This window comes from Acanthaster planci, linkage group LG05 (genome assembly GCF_054643075.1).
Source record: "Acanthaster planci isolate LZ-2023a linkage group LG05, COTS_SCS, whole genome shotgun sequence".
Classification (NCBI taxonomy): domain Eukaryota; kingdom Metazoa; phylum Echinodermata; class Asteroidea; order Valvatida; family Acanthasteridae; genus Acanthaster; species Acanthaster planci.
The window spans coordinates 12,584,401-12,603,084 of record NC_141781.1 but is presented as its reverse complement, the minus strand read 5'-3'; the positions used below and the strand labels follow the sequence as shown (position 1 = coordinate 12,603,084).

The window sequence follows — 18,684 nt, the reverse complement described above, 5'->3', positions numbered from 1 at the left end:
AAGATTTCTGCCCTGTCATTATTTCACTGTCCTTAATTATAAATGGTTGTAGTCTGAAATAAGAGATCCTTGTACAAAAAGTGGATATCTTTTTGAAAGTTCTCCATTTCTTACTTTGTGTCCGTTGGAATGTGGAGTACAATCATGAACAAAATTGTTGGACATGTGTCAAAAATAGCCATACCCTTTCCAGGTCTCCCATCCCCCCTGGTCAATGTTGTCAACTCACGCTGGACCACGCAGTGAGACGCAACATTGAAGGGGGCCAGGGATTTGGGGGCACAATGAGATTTGGACACGATTGTAGGTCCCCTTTTCAGCACAATCTGGTTTAATAATAGCTAAAAGGGCTGAGATTTATACCCTGTAAAAGCCAAATCCCGTGAAACTTGCTCCAGGAGTGATGTCAGGTTCAGGGGTGACAACTTCGACTGCCCCCTGGCAGCACAGTGTAGATCCTTCCTGGGAAGTTGGGCGCCAGAGGTTCAGTTCCTGGCCGTCGAAAGTAACGTCTGAGATGCAGCCTTCGAAGCTACGGCTACTGACCTTATTGGTCTGTAAAACAACCGATCAGTAAATAACTAGAGATGGTTTGAATTCCCAGCAATGTAACAACAAACCTGAACTCTCAGCAGCACGTAATGCCTGCTACATAAAAACTGTGACGGATGTATCTGTTTTTGTATGCAAAATGATTTATCAACACTGAAAGGGCTAGAGTTTCTGGTACCTGAGAAAGCTTGTTAAACTTCAATTCAATGCAATTTTGGGTTTTGTTGTACAGTCAGTTTTAGTTCATACAGTCATCAATGTTGACCCACACAATGAGCACAGTCAATGGAAAATTAACATTTTGACATATGTACCTGTCTTGCAAAAGATGTTCGAAAAGGGCATTTACTTTTTGCATAAGAATAGGGTACATATGATAGCTAGACATCAGTAGAAATAAATCCTAAAGACTTAGGTCGAGACAAAAATTCACCGTGACAGTATCTAAGACAATGAGCATTCGGGGCAGATTCTGACTTTACATGGGGTGAAATCAAAGAACTCGATTTGTCAAACTCCAGCATCATGCTTTGAAATATATCTCTGCTGGTCGAGTCCATTCCAGGCTTATTCACTCACCCACCTTGCACATGCATGAGCAAAAACGAAATGTAGACAGAAATGTAAAATGAGACACACCTGGTATGAGCTCGGGATGCCACCAACATAGAATGACGTCTTATTGGGTGCAAAGGAGAAGTACTTGTCATAGGTGAAGGTGCTCCGGCCGTAGGTGGCAGATGCTCCACCTGTGCTCAGCTTGACAATGGACAGATGTCCCTCATTGGCATATCTGGAGAAATAAATGGAGATGCAATATCAAATGGAAAATATGTCTCGGAAGATACTACAACGACTAATAAGCATCTTTAGGGATGCCAGAAAACTGGCATAGCACCAAGACATTCAGAGGATATGAGAGGAAATCCATTCAAAATGTCAAATAGAAACAATTATCACTGAGACATCCCTGAAGTATAGATACGAGCGTTTCATCTCCTGCAAGGAGAAAAGCTTGTAAAGCCTTACCTAGTACCAATGGCTTGATACCATTCCCCGCAGCACACCTCTATGGGACTCTGAATGGTGACCGCATCCCGATTGATGTTGAAGCTGAATTGCGCCTTTCCTGCCACCACTTCTACACTGTAGAATTGGTTGGCGGTGCTCTCCATGAAGAACACCAGACCATCTGGACTGTCCGCCTGATGACAGAAATGAGGCACCATTAGATGTGAATGAAGTCACTGCATACTGCCGGAGAATAGACAACCCTCAGCCTTGTGATCAGGGCCAGATTAAGTGTACTGTCATGACTGAAGGTCCAAGGTAAAAGTGCTCTGTAGGCCCTACTCAGCGTAAGTGCTGGTTAGTACTGTGGCCTTGTATTATCCATTGATGCTTAAAGCTGGAGCTAGTTTGAAGACAAAGAACTCAAAATGACATGCTTAAAACTTTTCACATGAGTGTGTGTGTGTTGGTGTTTATATTTATGGCACACCTACCAAAATTTGAGGCCTTCAAATGTTTTGCAGGCCTCAAAAGTTTTCATGCACCCTCAATGGCTGTGTCTTTTGGATAATTCAGCCCTGCCTATCATTGTTATCCAGGGAATAGAACGTGTGATTAAGCAAGGCCCGTGCCCAACCACCTTGAAATCTAGTTGGACCTCGTTGGACAGAGTGGACCTGCCAGAGTCAAGCTGAATTTCCAGTGATGTCTGGCCAGAGAAGCGAGCTGGCTGCTTGGTGGTGGCGATCCTGTCTTGCACGCGGCGCAGTTTCTCCCTGAGGCGTGCCAGGCGTTCGTTGATGGCACTGCGCATCTGTGAGGTCTCATTCTGGAGGGCTGTCAGGTTGACTGTCTTCTGAGAAAGGGTTACCAAGTCCGCCTCGACTTCACTAACTGTGGGATGATGAATGGTATGTCAAAGTCCAGTATTGGGACGTGGTTGTGCAAAACTCCAAAGAAAAAGCAATAAATTGTCTCATTCTGACACTCTGTCTCACAATGCACTGTTTTATTCCACCGTAATATTCTAGAAAGCATAGCTTTCCCTCGTAATCAAAAAGATCTTTAAACGGACAGCCATCAAAGATACTTGCTGGTAGCTGAAGTAGGAAACAACAGTTAGTCAGTGCTGTCGTCAATCCATCACAAGTCATTCCACAAGTCTGGTCACAAGTTCTTTAACAAAACCTGTAATAAGCAACTGAGTGAACAATGACAAAGGAGTGCTCTTGTCACAGTTCACTTGAATACCTTGTGACTTGGCTTAAGAAAGGATGGCTTGAGATGGACTTGCAGGGACTTGAGACGGATTCAACTACAACAATGAAGACATTATGTTCTATAACCAGAAAATGGATACATGATACAAAGTTAAACATGAATGGACGTGATCTTACAAACGTGCATGTAGGGTAGCATACCTGTTCCAGGGGTTGTGCCAAGTAGACTTGACACATTATTGACAGTCTCTCGGATAGCCTCAATGTCATTCTCACTATCTGTGAGTACATTGTCCAGAATCCGTGTGTTGTTGAGGGTCACACCACTTACGCCAAGAGCCAGGTTAGCCGAGCTGAGACCCTGGTCAATAATTGGCTGAATCTGTGGATCTGCAATCAAACAGCAATACATACCAAAGGCATTTGACTGAATATACCACTAATTTCCGGATAAGTACACGTCAAGGTCTGGGAGTCACTAGGCTCCATCTTGGAAAGTCCACAGTTTGCTCACATGTGTGATGGAGACTGTCCAAGAGCCTCAAGACTTCGGTCACAGTGGGCCTTTTCATTATAAGTGGACCCAACTTTCTATTCACATCAGGGACATTAACCCTAACACTCCTCAGTCCTCCAATAGGTGAAGGATTGAGGAGGGTTAGGGTTAAGTAAATGTTTCCTATATCTTTATCCCACAAACTCGTTAACTATCACCAGTACTGCTCTTGGGGTATTAAGAACATGTATAGAATGCTGTGCTGCAGACATTTTAGGGGCCAAAGAAGAATAATAAATGAATAAATTTGTGGAGGACGGTGATGAGCGAGCGAGCAAGCAAGCCATCTAGTCAGTATACAAAGATCAATGGAAAAAGGACAGGAAGGGAATATCAATTGTCAAGAATGGATGAATGGGTACATTTCATGTCAGTCATCCCTACAACTTTCCACATGAAACACAATTACTTCAATGCTTAAATAAGTCAATTTGGCACGGACTGGCAGACCTTTTGTTGAACTTATTTATTACTTGTCTTTTTTTATTCATTACTGAAGGAAAATCTTTTTCAAACATGCTTTTATGTACCAACACTTTGACAAGGTGTAAAGGGTTACGAAACATTTTAACAAAAATCAGTAGAAGATGTAGTCTCCTTTTTTACCATTGGCTGTTTGTGAAAGTGCATTGGCCTCTTCTTGAAGAGTCAAGTAACTGACTGCAATGGTGTCCCATAAGTCCTCAGCAGATACAAGAGTCTCATTTGCTGTCAGTAGGGATCTCTCCAAACCTGAAAAAATAATTGCATAACAAAAACAGAACAAGAATACATTTCAAGATGGTCTCTAAAAACAATTTCTAATATTGCATTTCATGGCCAAAAACTCCAGCTTTTTACAAGAAGATACCGAGAGTTCATTTAAGTTGGATTTTATAAATGATGACTCTTGCAGGTCACTTGTTTCCAGATTTGTGTCAAATGTCTGACTGTACTGTCATGTTTTCACACTCTGACACAGAGCTGCACAGCAATACACGTTTGGCTGTGGCACGGGAATACTTGAGAGGGCAACACACACGTCCTTGGTCTTATTCCACCCTATTTGTGTTTACCAAAAGCGATGGGAATCACTGAAACAAGGGAACAGGTCCTCTCGTGCTGCACACAGGAATTGCTACAGTGTATTAACAAGTCCCCAGTGCACTGTCACTGAACATTTGTTACAAGTTTACACAACCTCCTGCATTAACTTGTTAAATTTCAATTTGTTATTCCAACTCGTGTAATAAACAACGAAAGAGATTTCAGGGCAGCCTGCTCCAACAGAAGAGCACATCATCAGGATAAAGTACCTGCTACATCAGTGTTCCTTGCGTTAATTTCATTCTCCAGTGCTACGCTGCGTTCACGGGATGTACTGGCGTCCTCTTGCAGTGCAGCCAGGGTTCGTACCTCGACGCTCTGCTGTGTGGTGCTTATGCTGGCATTGGCTGCCTGAGACATCAGCTCGGCTTCTGTGATGGACGACACTGCAGCTCGGTAGCGCTGGACCACGTCCACCGCTTGCTGGCTGAGGGCACTGGCTCCTGCAAACAGCCTGGTTAGGTGGGGGGGGGGGAAATGTTTCAGTGGTAGAGAGTGAGATACAGTTTGAAAGAGGTACTGGGAGGGATACGGTTTGTCATTTCAAAGGTCAATTTACCTATATTATGTGAACTATCACCAATAATTAACAATGTGAAGTATTATCCCTTCCCAATTCAATGATGACTTTCCGCAATTTCTATTTCCCTCTTTCAAAATTTTGAAATGTTATTAATCTCCTTGGATGTAAAACACATGGGTGTGTACAAGGAGAACTACCTGTGTATACAAAATGGCACAATTTTTGACTTTTCTGTGCTTCTTGGTGTCAGATACTTGGAAGTCTTTTGGCTCAGAAATTTGGCCCCCATGAAAAGTCGTTGCGCCCCACTTGCATTTCGGAAACAGTACATATGCATATCCTGCTGTGATTACCATTACATACATGTATATGTCCAACATCTAGTCAGCCCCCCCTCCCACTTTAGCATGAAGCCCCCTGCTTATCCCATGCTCAGAATCCTGGCTATACCATTGTTGCACTATATGGAAGTACTGAGGCTGGTGTTTCAATGTTAACCACTTGCTGCTGGAACCCCGTTTCGAACACCATGGGTTTATACGCATAGCCGGTGTGCCAGGAATGGGACAAAAGAGGTGATCCGTGTAAAAAGACCGTACTTGGAACAAAAGACCTGCTGCTGGGAATTGCCACCATTTTTCAGCTTGAATTTTTCGAAGGTAATCCGTCACTGATTTTAAATAGTATACCAAAGCACCGAAGACAAAAGTGCTCCAGGGCCCTATTGATGAGCGACACAGCACCGCTGCATGCTAATCAAGCCGTGTTTGAAAAAACACCACCTGCATTCACTGGGGACAAAGGAAATTACACAACACCTCGAAATTCTGGGCTCTCTTTACAGGGCAGCAGGCCTAGCTGAAATATTCAGGAGTCAATGAAGGTCACCTGTCTGCTTAGAGTAGCCATCAAGCAGTCATTCGTGTGGGTGTAAATGTCCATTAAATGAAATGATGAATTTTTGAAGAATTTTGAAATCTGAAAATCTTGAAAATCACCCCTTTGTGTGCACTGCATTTTTAAAAGCACCTGGCAGCAAGTGGTTAAAGATGATTGCAAAGAGTTCAAATGCATTTGTAAAGTGAGCTGCTTCAGCTGGCAAATTTTAAATTAAGCATGGTAAAACTGTAGGGAAGTGGGTACAGGTTGAAATGGACTATGCATAGGACATGTTAATAGAATAATCCACCCTTCATTGTTACCATTTTTTTTAATTACTGTATTAAACCCATGCAGGCTTAATTTTCTGCTGGCTTGATGTTTATTCCTTGAAGATGATCAGATGAGCATACCGATCAAAATGTTGAGTCTCAAGTTACTGTTTCTTTTCAGAATTGCACATCTGCCCAAAAGAGATACTCACTTTGTGCTACCACATACCTTCACTAGTTCATACAAGCACCATGCAAGTTTTCAAGTATTTTATCATGAGGAATTTAAGGAATATTATATAACTCTGCCATTACTAGGCAGCACAGTAATCCGGTGCTTGGAATGGTCAGTGGTGAGGACACACCTGCTTGACTCTTGTGCCACTGAGGTAAGAGAAAGGACATGGTTCTCAGCACTGAGGACGTTACTCTCAATGACTGGCTGCAGGCTGGACACTGCTGCGTCTGCATTCCTTGCAGATGAATGAGTACTGATCCAACCATTCTGACCTGCAAGACAAACAAACAAGGGTCAGTTAAAATTCAGACCTCCACTAAAGAGAAGTGTTGTTTTCAAGAACCCAAAGGTTTTCCTTAAAAAAGGAATTCTTAAAGAAATGACACCAGTGAGTATGAAAGCGCTATAGGTCATTATTGCAGGTACTGCAGAACAAAATGAAGATTTTATGGTCTGATACAAATAACATTTTTGACAGGTTGCCAACAGACAATTTGGTCATTTTTCAAGCAGTACATCAGATGAAATTTTTACTGATTGGCAGTGACATACTACATGTACATGCCTAAAATGAACTACAACATTATTTAAAAACTATTTATTAACACATGCATTCCACGAGACACTTCACGGATGACTTTGAGGCAGTAATAAAATGTGGTCATTACAAGTGCTGAGTAAGTTCATGATAAATTTAGGATGATTCTAAATTACACTAGTCTGTAGGAAATGGCCACATCCCACATGTAACTGGTAGTTTCCAAGGGCACAAGTTACCATAATTTTCAGAATGTAGGCCATGGCACTGAAATACCTCCTTGCGGATTTTACTCCGGACGGCTTAAACCAGCAATATTTGAAGAATGAAATCAGTATGACGCCGCGCCTCAGCACAGCATTGGGTCGACATATTTCATGCACTGTGATTGGCCAATGTGTTGCAAACTCTTGGGGGCGCACTATTGTGAAACGGCCACATAGGATAAAAATTTTACCTCCAATTTCACAAAAGGTGAAATTTAATCAAACTCCAATATTCTGATTCGTAAATCTCAATTTCACATATCCACTACAAAGTTCTGATGAAATTTTATTTATGCCCAATTTTACCTTTTTTTTTCAATGTAAAATGAACTATTTTAAAATGCGTCCCAAAATAATTGTTAACGATTTTTTAGTTGGGTATGTGGGAGAGAATAGGGCAGACATCAAAGCCCACAGTTCTGGCGATAAAATTTTCTGAGATTACTTGAAGTTCTCCAAGTTAGGGGAAACTCAACTGAATTCTTGCCCAATTTCCACATGCGGACACGTTGGAATTTTGGAAGAAATTTTATGACACTGAAATTGTTCACAAAGGATCAAATGCTTGTATCATGTCAGGCAACAGTAAGAGGTTTTTGCAGCATTATTATGAAGAAAATCAAGAGAAAATCAAAGAGCACTAGGCAATCCTCTACACAGGTAATAGCACTTCAGAATGCAGCACATGTGATGACTTACATGGTTGGACATTGTCAGCACCTTGATGCGGTGCAGAGATTTTTGCATTGTGTGGCTTATACACTGTACGGCCCATATTCCAAAAAAATATTCAGGAATTTCCAGCCTACCCATTTTGACTAAAGACCACTGTTAATAAATGAGGACTTTAAGCAAATTGCCACCATTCAGAGTATTCTAGTAATGCATTATATTAGGTACCTGAAGTACATTACAGTTTCACCAGCATTACATAGGGTTGTGGTTCAAAGAAAAAAAGAGAAAAAGGGACATTCAGTCAAGCTAGCTTGTTTGATAAAATGAATAAGCAAAAAGATTAGTACTGTGGATGGTCATGGCTCAAACCCAAAGGGGTACTTTATCCTTCCTTAAGGTTATTTAATTTCCAACCCAAATTTGTAGCCTTGAAGTTTAATTCAGAAAGATAACAGTCACTTTGACCCATCATCATCCTGAGCTTCACTGATTAGCTCGGCACCCATTACCGGCATGCTTTGAAAGTGAGCAAGTTGAACAATGACTTTATGTTGCTGTCCAAAAGCTGTGTGCTGTCTAGCCAAGTAATCTTCATCACCTCACCTTCCTGATTAATGCTAGGGTCCACGGGCACCCCAGGTGAACCCGCAGCTGCACCCTGCCTGATGGTATTAGCATCAGCAAAGGCCTGGTCCCCATCGGATATGTCGGTTCGGCTTGCAGTCAGCATGGTGTCAATCCTCTGAAGAAGGTCTTGAGATTCTGATAAAAGCTGGCTGGAGTAGTTCAACTGAGTCTGTGTGAATGAACATGGAAATAGAATTAAGATTGAATATGGAATTAGAAAGGCAGTTACTAGGTTTTTGTTCATGCAATCTTGTACAAAAGGTCCACTCATGCAAATCCTAGCAGAACAAAAGCGTTGTCCTCTTTTTGGCGGTAACAAGTCCATCATAGGTCTGGTGGGGTCCTTCAACAAACTAGGTCATAAGCAGGAAAAAAGACAAAGGGATGCTTTTGTCACAATTCACTTGAATAGCTTGGAACTTGAACTTGGCTAATGACTTGATGACTTGCACTACACCTGTGTTGAACTTGCATGGACTTGACTACGGCCCGATCTCTAAAAGCCAGATTCTGAATCCCGGGTCTAAATCCTAATTTGCTCTATTTTTTTCAAGTTCAAAAAGAACATTTCTCCAGTTCATAACTGAAGATTTTCTTCTTCATTTAGACCTGAAGAGGAGTGGTTTTCAACCCAGAAATGGGTCTAAGTGAATCCAGATTCTAATTCTGGGTCGATCTGGTCTAGCAGTTTTAGAATGTAAAGTCCACATTGAACATGGAATGACTGAATCCAAATAGGGTTTCTAGTAATGCATGAATGCACTGCGCAAACTGCTGGCCAGACGAACCATCATAGGCCAATCGGTTAAACGTCCTGCACAATGTTTCAACAGTTATCTCTGTTACCTTTGATTGGGGGTCAAAAGTTTTGGATTCCATGTTGGAATATCATCAATATCCACCAAAAGCTTTCTGAAAATTTTATCTTTATACTACAATACACTGCAACTTGGACTTACTTTGAGAAAAGTGTAGATAACACACAGACATAGAAAGAACAGTAGGCTATGAGAGACCCAGAGAATGACTTCAACAAACTTATCCTGGCATTGCTCTTTTATGTACAATTTATTTTTACACAAAAGTTTGACCAGTCAGCTGTGACCCTGTTGTGCAGAACTACCAATGAGAAAAATAATATGTTGCAAGGTGTGTTTTGTGCAACTTTTACTTCACAGGATGTGACAACTGACTTGTGATGTCTTGGAATCTCACCTCGATTTGAGTAACAACGGATCCAACTTGGCTCAGAGCATCTTCAACATCATTGAGCAAGGTGTGAGTATTGGTCACTATCTGCATTGTGTCCATGAACTGTGTTTCTGCTGAAACCACCAAGGTATTTAAGGCATTGCTTGTGGACGACTGCAAGGAAAACCAACACTGTCTTCATGGAGGCAACAATACACGTATAAACAACAGCCAACAATACACGGGAAAAAATTCAGAACATCACACAACTCTGAAACAATGTTTGTCTTTCACACTAATCAACTCTGCCAGTTACGCAGTTTTATGTCACACAGAGATCAAATCTGAAGGAAACAGCTGCAAATGAAGAACTTTTAAAAACTTTTATTTAACTGTATTTTGGAAGCAAACACTTTATTCCGTATTTTGGAACTGTAAAAAAAACGGCCTATGGCAAACCACATGAACCCCACCCTCGTACTTTTGCTCAAGACAGTGTGCACCCAGGAAGGATTTCCCAATTGCTGTTCAAACACACTATGACACAAATATGTTGATGACTGCCTGGAACCGAGCACATTTTGTTTTTCACATGCCTAAGGAACTAGTGTCATGTCCAACATCACATTAGAAGATTTATAATTACTAACTTAGGGTGGGAATTAAACACACTACAGTGCTCGGATATCATTAGGTTAATAATGCGTCATTTATCATAAAGTTTGAAGGGAGGTCATGCACAAAGTGTTATCCACAGATGCAAAATATCCACTGTCTGACCAAAAGCTGCCCCGCTCCCTGCCTACCTGTGACATGATTAAGGTTAGTAATGCCTCCGCATCCCGCGACACATTCTGGCTTCTCGCCAACTCAGCCCTGATCATCCTCTCCTCCGTTTCGAATGACACCAGCACCAGCCTGTCCAGCTTGCCCTGGGCCATGCCAGGCAGTAAAGCAGCCGTTGCATTCCAGTTTTCAAGGAGGTCCAGGTAATCCAGGCCTGTCTGGTTAGTCTGCGAGACACCGGCCAGAACCGACTCGGCTTGGGCCAACAGACCCTGGACACGTTGCAGTTCTGATGTGGCATTGTTCAGTAATGTCTGAGAGGCCTCCATAGCTTGGCCCACCTGAAATTGCATTCAATTTTTGTTGTTTTGGAATCACAGGTTTAGACGTTATTTGCAAAGGGCACGAAGACTTTGCAAAGGGATCAATGCTTGGCTTTGAATGAAGATAATTATGCATTCTTATTGCTTGCCTGGAGTTATCAAATGCCAGCAATAATGGCTGCTGACGTATCACATTTAATGTCCAAACTGTCAGTAAGTCAAAGTTCCATTCCGTTTTCTCTACAATCCTTTATACCAAGGAAGGCAACTTAGATCATTATGCAGTGAGCACAGTGTTCATGTTCAGTCAACAGGTTTTGACTAGTGGAACAGGCCTTGGGGATTTGTATACCTTTCAAATTGTGTGTGCACATCAGCAGAGGAAGAGGGGGCTGGGGACATTGTCCCCCCCTTTGAAAAGGCAGTTATTTGCCCCCCCCCACTTTATAGGCCTACCAGCCATTGGAGGTACATTGCAACTTCATAATTACATTCTTTTCAGTCTAATGGCCGAGGCTTGCCTCCCCACTTTTAAAACTGTTCCATCGCTGTTGTGTGTGCATATCTTGTTCTTGCTTAGTATTGGCATAGGATCCTGTTTTTACCTTGAGATATAAGATGTATTGTTCATGCTTGTTCTTGTAATTTTGTTGATGTTTTAGTAATGTTTTGAAAACGAACACAAGTTTGCACAACGTACCAGTGTGACCAGGCCGTCAACCTTTGACACAATCCCCTGCTCATCTATGTTCTGGACCTGGCGCCTCAGCTCGGCAAAGCTGGTCAGGGTGTCATTCAGCTGGGTCACTCTCTGAACAACCTGAGGTCGAAGGCCTTCCAGCTCGGCATCCCGCTGCTGCAGCTCGTTCAGGAGGCTGGCATGTTCCCACAGCAGCATCCACAGAATGTTGAGGCTGACGGTGGAGTTTTGGAGAGTGTCAACACACTGGTCACACTCTGGTAATTTAAAGACCAAGGCATCAAGTTTGTTTTATGCTAGGATGACATAAAAGTGACACTTAAGTTTGTGTTCACAAATTCACTACGGATCATGTACTAAACCAGTTTACACCAGAGGATGTGTAAAACAGATTAGGTTATCTGTGTTCACACAGGGAGCAAATGGGTTAAACTGCCAACTGATGAATGACCAATGATGAATATTTATATACATGTACACCTAACCTCCCCTTTAGTTACAAATACTGAACATCCAAGAAACCTGAGGAGACAGACTGCGCACTGTAAAAACATGAACTTCCACAACTGTACACGGACTGCTATGTATATCAGTCCATGGTCTACAAATACTGCACAAGTGGCATCAAAAAGTAAGAATTTTTTGAAAAGTTGACCAATATTACTCTATCTGGCCTAGAACAAAAGTAGAAGTAGACTTTTAATAAAAAAACAAAAACATCATCGGCCACATCACAGCTTACACCTACAAGTGCGAGAAATTTCAGGGTGTTTTAATTCAACTTCCTCTACTCAGAACAACCGTAGATACCCAGATTGTCAAGGAACATGACAGAGTATCAAGAAAGATATGCTGAATTACAGTTGGATACTTAAACCACGGGTAGGCATTGAAGGGCACTTACTACTACATCCAGTGTCAGTAAAGTTGACATATGTTGGCAGGCACTGGTCACAGCGGCGCGAGCCCACACCAGGCTTACACGGACACTGACCATTGTAGATGTCACAAACAGCTAGAGCCCCACCCTCAGAGCCCCTGACATCACAGTCACAATCTATAATGGATTGTGAAAGGGAAGTAACAATAATCACAATATGGATGCATACGAGCAGAGCACTGTATTTCGCCTAACATCGCTAGGTGCTTTGCCATTGCAGTAACAATATCTCCTGGATTAGTCTGTGGGTCTGAGTGCAAGTTTGAGCTATAACTAGTTTGCTGTGAAAATGAACACAATTGCGAATTTTTGATGTCAGATCAAGTATGTGTGCTGCGAATTGGCAAAAGTTGAACACATTTCAACTTGAGTGAGAATTTGTAGCAAATATTTTGTGACGTCAATTCAGTTCACTGTCATATTCGCCTTTACCATGAACCAGCCTTTATCCAATGTCACTTAGTCGACTATTTGGAACCACGCCTGGGGTAAAGGTTGCACCGCCGGTTATCAAAAGCCAATTTTAGACCGAGAGAGCCATTCACATGAGTATTTTTGTATGAAATGCAACTGACCATGAATACTACCAGAGTTGCAGCCAATAGCAAAATGTGAGTGACATAGAGAATTAAAAAATAGTTTGAGAGTAATTCACGCCCAACATTGCTTAAAAGCATCACATGATATGCCAAACTAATTGGGAAAAAACACCCCCCCCCAAAAAAAAATAATACCAAAAAAGAACTAGACATAAGTATTCTGCCCATACCTGTGCATAGTTGCTGGGGAAGCCCATATCTTCCCATCATGCACTGGTCACATTTGATTCCATCAACGTTAGCGCGGCAGGGACACAGGCCATCCTGTCCACACTGAAGGCTGACGGAGCCAAACTCGTTGCAGTCACAGGCCTGGCAGCCCTGAGAGGAGAAGTTGTAGAAGTTGGGCAGGCAGACGTTGCAGCGACGATCCCCAACGCCTGGGCGGCAGGGGCACTGGCCGGTGGAATGGTCACAAAGGTTGCCACTGGAACCGACAGGGTCACAGTTACAATCTATGGGCAGTTTTACAAGACAAAAAAAAAGATGAATTGGCTTTCTTCAAATCTGCCTTGAGCTGAAGTGCACCATCATTGGCACAAGGGAGCAACAGCTTGGTGGGGGGAGAGGAAGTTTCAACCAGGCTCCCTCAAGCACCTGGCTTACACAAGGAAACCACACCTTGAAGCAGAAATTGTTTAAATGACTGTTGGACTGTTGTTGTTGTTGAATGACCCTCTCTTGTTCCCCCTCAGAGCGGATGGGGTGCTTTCACTCATCCTTGAGACACAATGCACACACCCCCATGTTGAAGGCAAAGACTGCAGTACCACACACAGTATTCATGTATTAATCAAGCCTTCTAAGCTTTGATAAACGATAAAAAGTATGAGAAATACGTGTATGTAGAGCCACCACCTAGTGCTGGAGTGGAACAATGAAGACAACCATACATGTACATAGTACACATGGTGACCAATCCCTAACAGTCCCAAATCCTCTGATTTCATTATGATTTTACATACACCCTAGGGGTTAGGGTTACGTCAACCAAGAAAGAATTCATGGTTTTTTATGTGAAAATACATGTATGCTTTAATTGTCCAGTTTACACAGTGCATGTACATGTCCTCACCAAACGCTCCCCTATAGAAATGGTATCTGATCTTGGGAAAATCAAGTTGTCACATGGTCCTTTCACATCTTTTTATCAGACCCTATTAACATTTTGAACCACTAGATGGACAAGAACTCATTCCAGTGGATTGATAACTGGATTCTGGATGGCATAAAAAACAACTAAGAATTTTTCCATCATTCTGAGCATATCTTATTTGCAGAAAGTGAATTTCAGCTTATCCAAACCTGAAACACTCATCCTTACATCTGACATTCTTTTCTAATAGCCTTTTGCAGTCTCTGATTGCTTCATCTTTCCTCGCTATAAACAATATTCTAATTGTGAAAAACTGCTCCAGTCAGAAAGTAAAATATCCCTGACAAATCATGTTGAGTATGGTGAACAACATTCTGTAGGGTTTGGGATAAAGTTTGGTGTTAGTGGCCAACAAGTACACTGAAAGGACTGTTCCTTGTGTAAAACTAAAGTCAAAATGTGCAGGGAAAACATTTTGAAGAATAAAGATGCAACTGTCACAAACCTTGACAGTTGCGCACAGATGCATTTCCAAAGGTGAAGTCCAGGCACCTCTCGCAGTTGAACCCTGTTGTCCGTGATCCGCAGGACAGACACTGGCCTGTGACTGTGTTGCACTGATCCGTGTTCCCGTTGCAGAAGCAAGGTGTGCAGAAGCCGTTAGGGAGATGAGGCTCACCATAGTGGAATACATCACACCTGTAGCAAGGAAGGAAAAAGATTGGAAGAAAGTGAATCACCAGTTAAGTCATTCCATGAAATTGACGAATGATTGGTGACATTTGGGTATTTGTAGATAAAGTGAAACAGCCACCGAAAGTAACTGTTGCTCCTAATGTTGCTTTTGACTCTTCCACTGCTTCTCAAATATTTCAGAGCATTTTGAAATTGTTCAGTCTGGTATTTTAAAGGAAACCTGCATTCTGGACGTCATCGGGACACCACATTATTATCAAGTTTGGTTAATACTCTGATTTTGACACCAGATTCCTACAAATAATGAGCCTAGCACACAGCTAATATGCTTCTAACTTGAATTTTGGAAATTTAATCTGACATTTTACAGCCACTCAATGAAATCTTTCAATTTACAAAAAAAAAACCAACCCAAAAAAAATAACAGTAAGGGTTAATTGACTGATTTTTTTACAATATCACAAAGACTTCACAATCACATTAAACTTCCAAAAATAGTGCATTATAACCAGTTTTCCTTTAAAAGATAGTTATCTTGCAATAAAAACTTGGCCAAGTGCTACAAATGTTGAACATTGTGAAATGATCCAGTTCCATCTTTGACGTAAACAAAGGTGAAAAATAAAGAAAAACCAATCAATGTGATTCCTCCAGAAAGTTTTATGGTTTTAAACATTTTATTGTTTAATAAACATCCTGGATTAAAGAGAGCAAGCATGCTTCTTCAAAAATTTATCATTCTTCATTTCTGCAAATCATCTTTGAAAACTGAGAGCTTTCTTGAGTCGCTATTTTTCTTGGGAAACTTGGGCTTGCTATGAATAAAGGCCTGACTCCTGGATGGGGCTGAAATTGATTCAAATGCAATTGTGAGTTGCCAAAGCCTAATTGTAAGTACCGACTTTTGAGACCTTTATCCCAACAAAGTACTGAAATAGATGCATCTCACCTGTCACAGAGGGGTCCCAGATGGCCTGGATTGCATTGCAGGCAGGTGACGGTGCCATTAATAACTGAACACGCTGCTGACTGGGCTTGGGGGAGGCCGCAGGGACATTCTGTACAGTCATTGGGTGTTCCCTTGGTTGCATCACCATAGAAACCATCAGTACACTGCTCACAATTAAATCCTGTCATGTGCATCAAAGAATATTACCAAAACCTTTAGAGTCAATTAATTAAATTTTTGGATTGTAAAAATTTAATTTTCATTTAAATCTGCCTTTATTGTATGTCTAATACCATTGCCTTTTTACTGCTCAATACTGCAAAGACCTAGCCATCCTGGAATCACAGAAACATTTCTAATTATGCATGCTAATAATGTTATTGAGGGGAAAATACACTGAAATTGTTGATGCCTTACCAGTGGTACTGTGGCTGCATTCTAGACACTGTCCAGTTTCAGGGTCACATGACCCACTGTGGCCATTACAATTGCATGCCACACATTCTCCAAAGAATGGATGACTGCTGACATTGGACCGTCGGTAACCCATGGCACAATCCTGGAACAGAAGCAAATGGTCAGTTCCAACTTTCTCTCTGTAACCTCATACCAGTTTGGTGGCTTAAAGTGTATTTAGTGATGAGGAAAAAGATACGCTGTTTTGGAAAATGCAACCAGACAGCAGTACTGCCTGGGCATGGTTGAAATGGAAGAAAGGAATATTGATTTCCTTAAACAGTGGTGCATGGAGACATTACTTAATGACTTAATTTGCAATGGCAGCTCTCCCTTTAATTAATAGGTCAAGCAATCATTCACTTTTTGTCCTGAGTGCCAGTGTCCAACAAAGAGATAGGGTGCTCCCATTGGCCAATGGGACCCAGGGCCATCGGCCACTGTAAAGACAATAATCTACACACAGCACACAGTATGCAAGCCTTCAAAACTTTGGTTAACAGTAACAAGTACAAGCAAACACAGAGCCAACACTCAGTGCTGGATCAGCATACATCTAATTACTCTACAAGTGGTAAACCATTAAACCATTAACCAGTTTATTTTCACAAGAAAATATGCTTCACTGGCTATGTTGTAACCGAGTCATTTTTCTTCTGAAGTCCAGTCTAAGTCAAATTTTCCCAAGTCAAGTGTCAAGTCAAATTTTCGGCAAAGTCAAGTCAAGATTTCCCAAGTCAAATGTTAATTATTGTATGGGAGTAGTAGTTCTTTTCCAGCTGTTTATTAGTTTCTTCCCTTTATGCCTTCAGATCATGTATATGTATGGAGTATAAAGAATAATCGCTGCGCTGAACAATGAATGATACTACCTCTACGAATATGCACACATCAAGATCACAGTCATGTTTCATTGGTTGCCATTCACACTGCCTTTACTCACATGTTGGGAATGAAGGAAACAATTTGTGAGGTGTGAACGGTACTTACAGTACATTTACAAATCTATTCAGTCTCTCTCAAGTGGTTTCCTTCATTCCCAACATGTAAGTAGAGGCAATGTAAATGGCACAAGTCTGATCCATGGCTTAACAAGACTTTACTCAAAAGCAGGCTATAGGAGTAGTGAGGTTATACCAAGATGAAAGAAAGGTTACTATTGATCATTCGTGCAAAGAGATCCGAGAGTAATGCACACTCAACATTTCCCTGCACCTGTGAGTATCCAAAGTAATACATGCAAGGGCATAACCTGATGAAGTACAGTGTAGCTGTAGTCGGTAATTACAAAAGTCCATGCTGTACTTTACATTCCAGTTTATTTAAAGTGCCTTCTGTCTTTTGTGTACCCTAGTAAAATTTTTTAGCTGCTTGAAAAATTTGATTTTTATTCCGTAAACAATGCTGAATTCTCAAGAAGGGGTTAGTATTTGTGTACCTCACAGGAATATCCTGAGTACCCAATGCCACAGCTGCACTGTTCCACGGAGAGTGCTCTCGCTGCCAAGGGGTTGTACAAGGGTGAATTCCTATCAGTGGCTGTGGAGTAAGACACTTCACCAATGCTGTAATGACAAAACAAAATAGTAACATTTACAACAAAATCAATGTAGTAATGTAATGTACAATCAGGAAGAAAAATGATTTTTTTTGATGCTTTTCAAAACAAATGCACCAAAACCAGAATGGACATTTCAGATTTGGCAAAACCGGTACTGAAAGGACCCATTCCATCATGAGAAAGTCAAAATAAAATCTGCAGAGGTTTTCGTCCATTCCAAATTATGGTCAGAAAATGTTAGCCTCTAGAAACTATTTCCCTGAACATCTCCCAATTAACAGTACCATGGTGTAAATTGTATATGTGGAAATGTTTTATGGGGGATGAAAAATATTGTTCAAAGACAATAAAGTTCCTTTAATCCACTAGAAATTTTCCCAACAGAGGGAAATTTTCAAACAACCCATTATCAACCAGGACACAGTGTGTGCCATCATACTGGAACTTTCCAGATAAGTAATAGTGTCCATCATCTACAGTGACATACCTGTCTGGAGTCTGATGGATAGAACTATTAATGACAATGAGTAAAAACATAAGGCTTCACTCAAGATGGAGCCTACCTCGACTGGTGGGTCACTACTGTGAGTGATGCCGACACAAAGATTCCCTCCACTGAGCTGAGGGTCCGCAAGAAATCAGACCGGTCCACGGATGCTCCTGAGCCCTCCATGATAAATTCCGTCTCGGTGATTTGTATGGAAAAGGCTTGCAGGGAACTCAATGGCACCATTCCCAGACTACGTGTGTACATATTTACCGGGCCCTACAAAGGAAGACAATGGACATAATTTGCTGGCAATTTTGCAGCAAACTGAGCAGGGGTTTATGGGGAAAATTCTTGTAAAAGCTCCTAAAGCCATATATATAATCTATTCTACACTTAGAGTTCCATAATGGACTGACATATGTATGTTTTGAAGCCTAATGATTTTAATAATCAC

The 18,684-nt window shown here is 41.5% G+C and overlaps 1 protein-coding gene across 1 annotated transcript in view; it reads right to left on the bottom strand.

The window, feature by feature from the left end:
- Nucleotides 1-18,684, bottom strand: part of LOC110982018 (laminin subunit alpha-1-like) — a 63,992-nt gene that overhangs the window by 16,661 nt on the left and 28,647 nt on the right. Inside the window, exons 18-36 of the mRNA XM_022240138.2 lie at nucleotides 18,304-18,506; nucleotides 17,618-17,744; nucleotides 16,141-16,282; nucleotides 15,724-15,904; nucleotides 14,584-14,777; nucleotides 13,153-13,437; nucleotides 12,348-12,500; nucleotides 11,444-11,700; nucleotides 10,441-10,761; nucleotides 9,659-9,808; nucleotides 8,420-8,612; nucleotides 6,465-6,609; nucleotides 4,635-4,879; nucleotides 3,946-4,071; nucleotides 2,985-3,173; nucleotides 2,204-2,457; nucleotides 1,582-1,757; nucleotides 1,192-1,345; nucleotides 364-555 (exon numbers count right to left, since the gene is read on the bottom strand). Coding sequence (XP_022095830.2) covers nucleotides 364-555; nucleotides 1,192-1,345; nucleotides 1,582-1,757; nucleotides 2,204-2,457; nucleotides 2,985-3,173; nucleotides 3,946-4,071; nucleotides 4,635-4,879; nucleotides 6,465-6,609; nucleotides 8,420-8,612; nucleotides 9,659-9,808; nucleotides 10,441-10,761; nucleotides 11,444-11,700; nucleotides 12,348-12,500; nucleotides 13,153-13,437; nucleotides 14,584-14,777; nucleotides 15,724-15,904; nucleotides 16,141-16,282; nucleotides 17,618-17,744; nucleotides 18,304-18,506 — 3,687 coding nt within the window. The remainder of the gene's footprint in view (nucleotides 1-363; nucleotides 556-1,191; nucleotides 1,346-1,581; nucleotides 1,758-2,203; nucleotides 2,458-2,984; nucleotides 3,174-3,945; nucleotides 4,072-4,634; nucleotides 4,880-6,464; nucleotides 6,610-8,419; nucleotides 8,613-9,658; nucleotides 9,809-10,440; nucleotides 10,762-11,443; nucleotides 11,701-12,347; nucleotides 12,501-13,152; nucleotides 13,438-14,583; nucleotides 14,778-15,723; nucleotides 15,905-16,140; nucleotides 16,283-17,617; nucleotides 17,745-18,303; nucleotides 18,507-18,684) is intronic.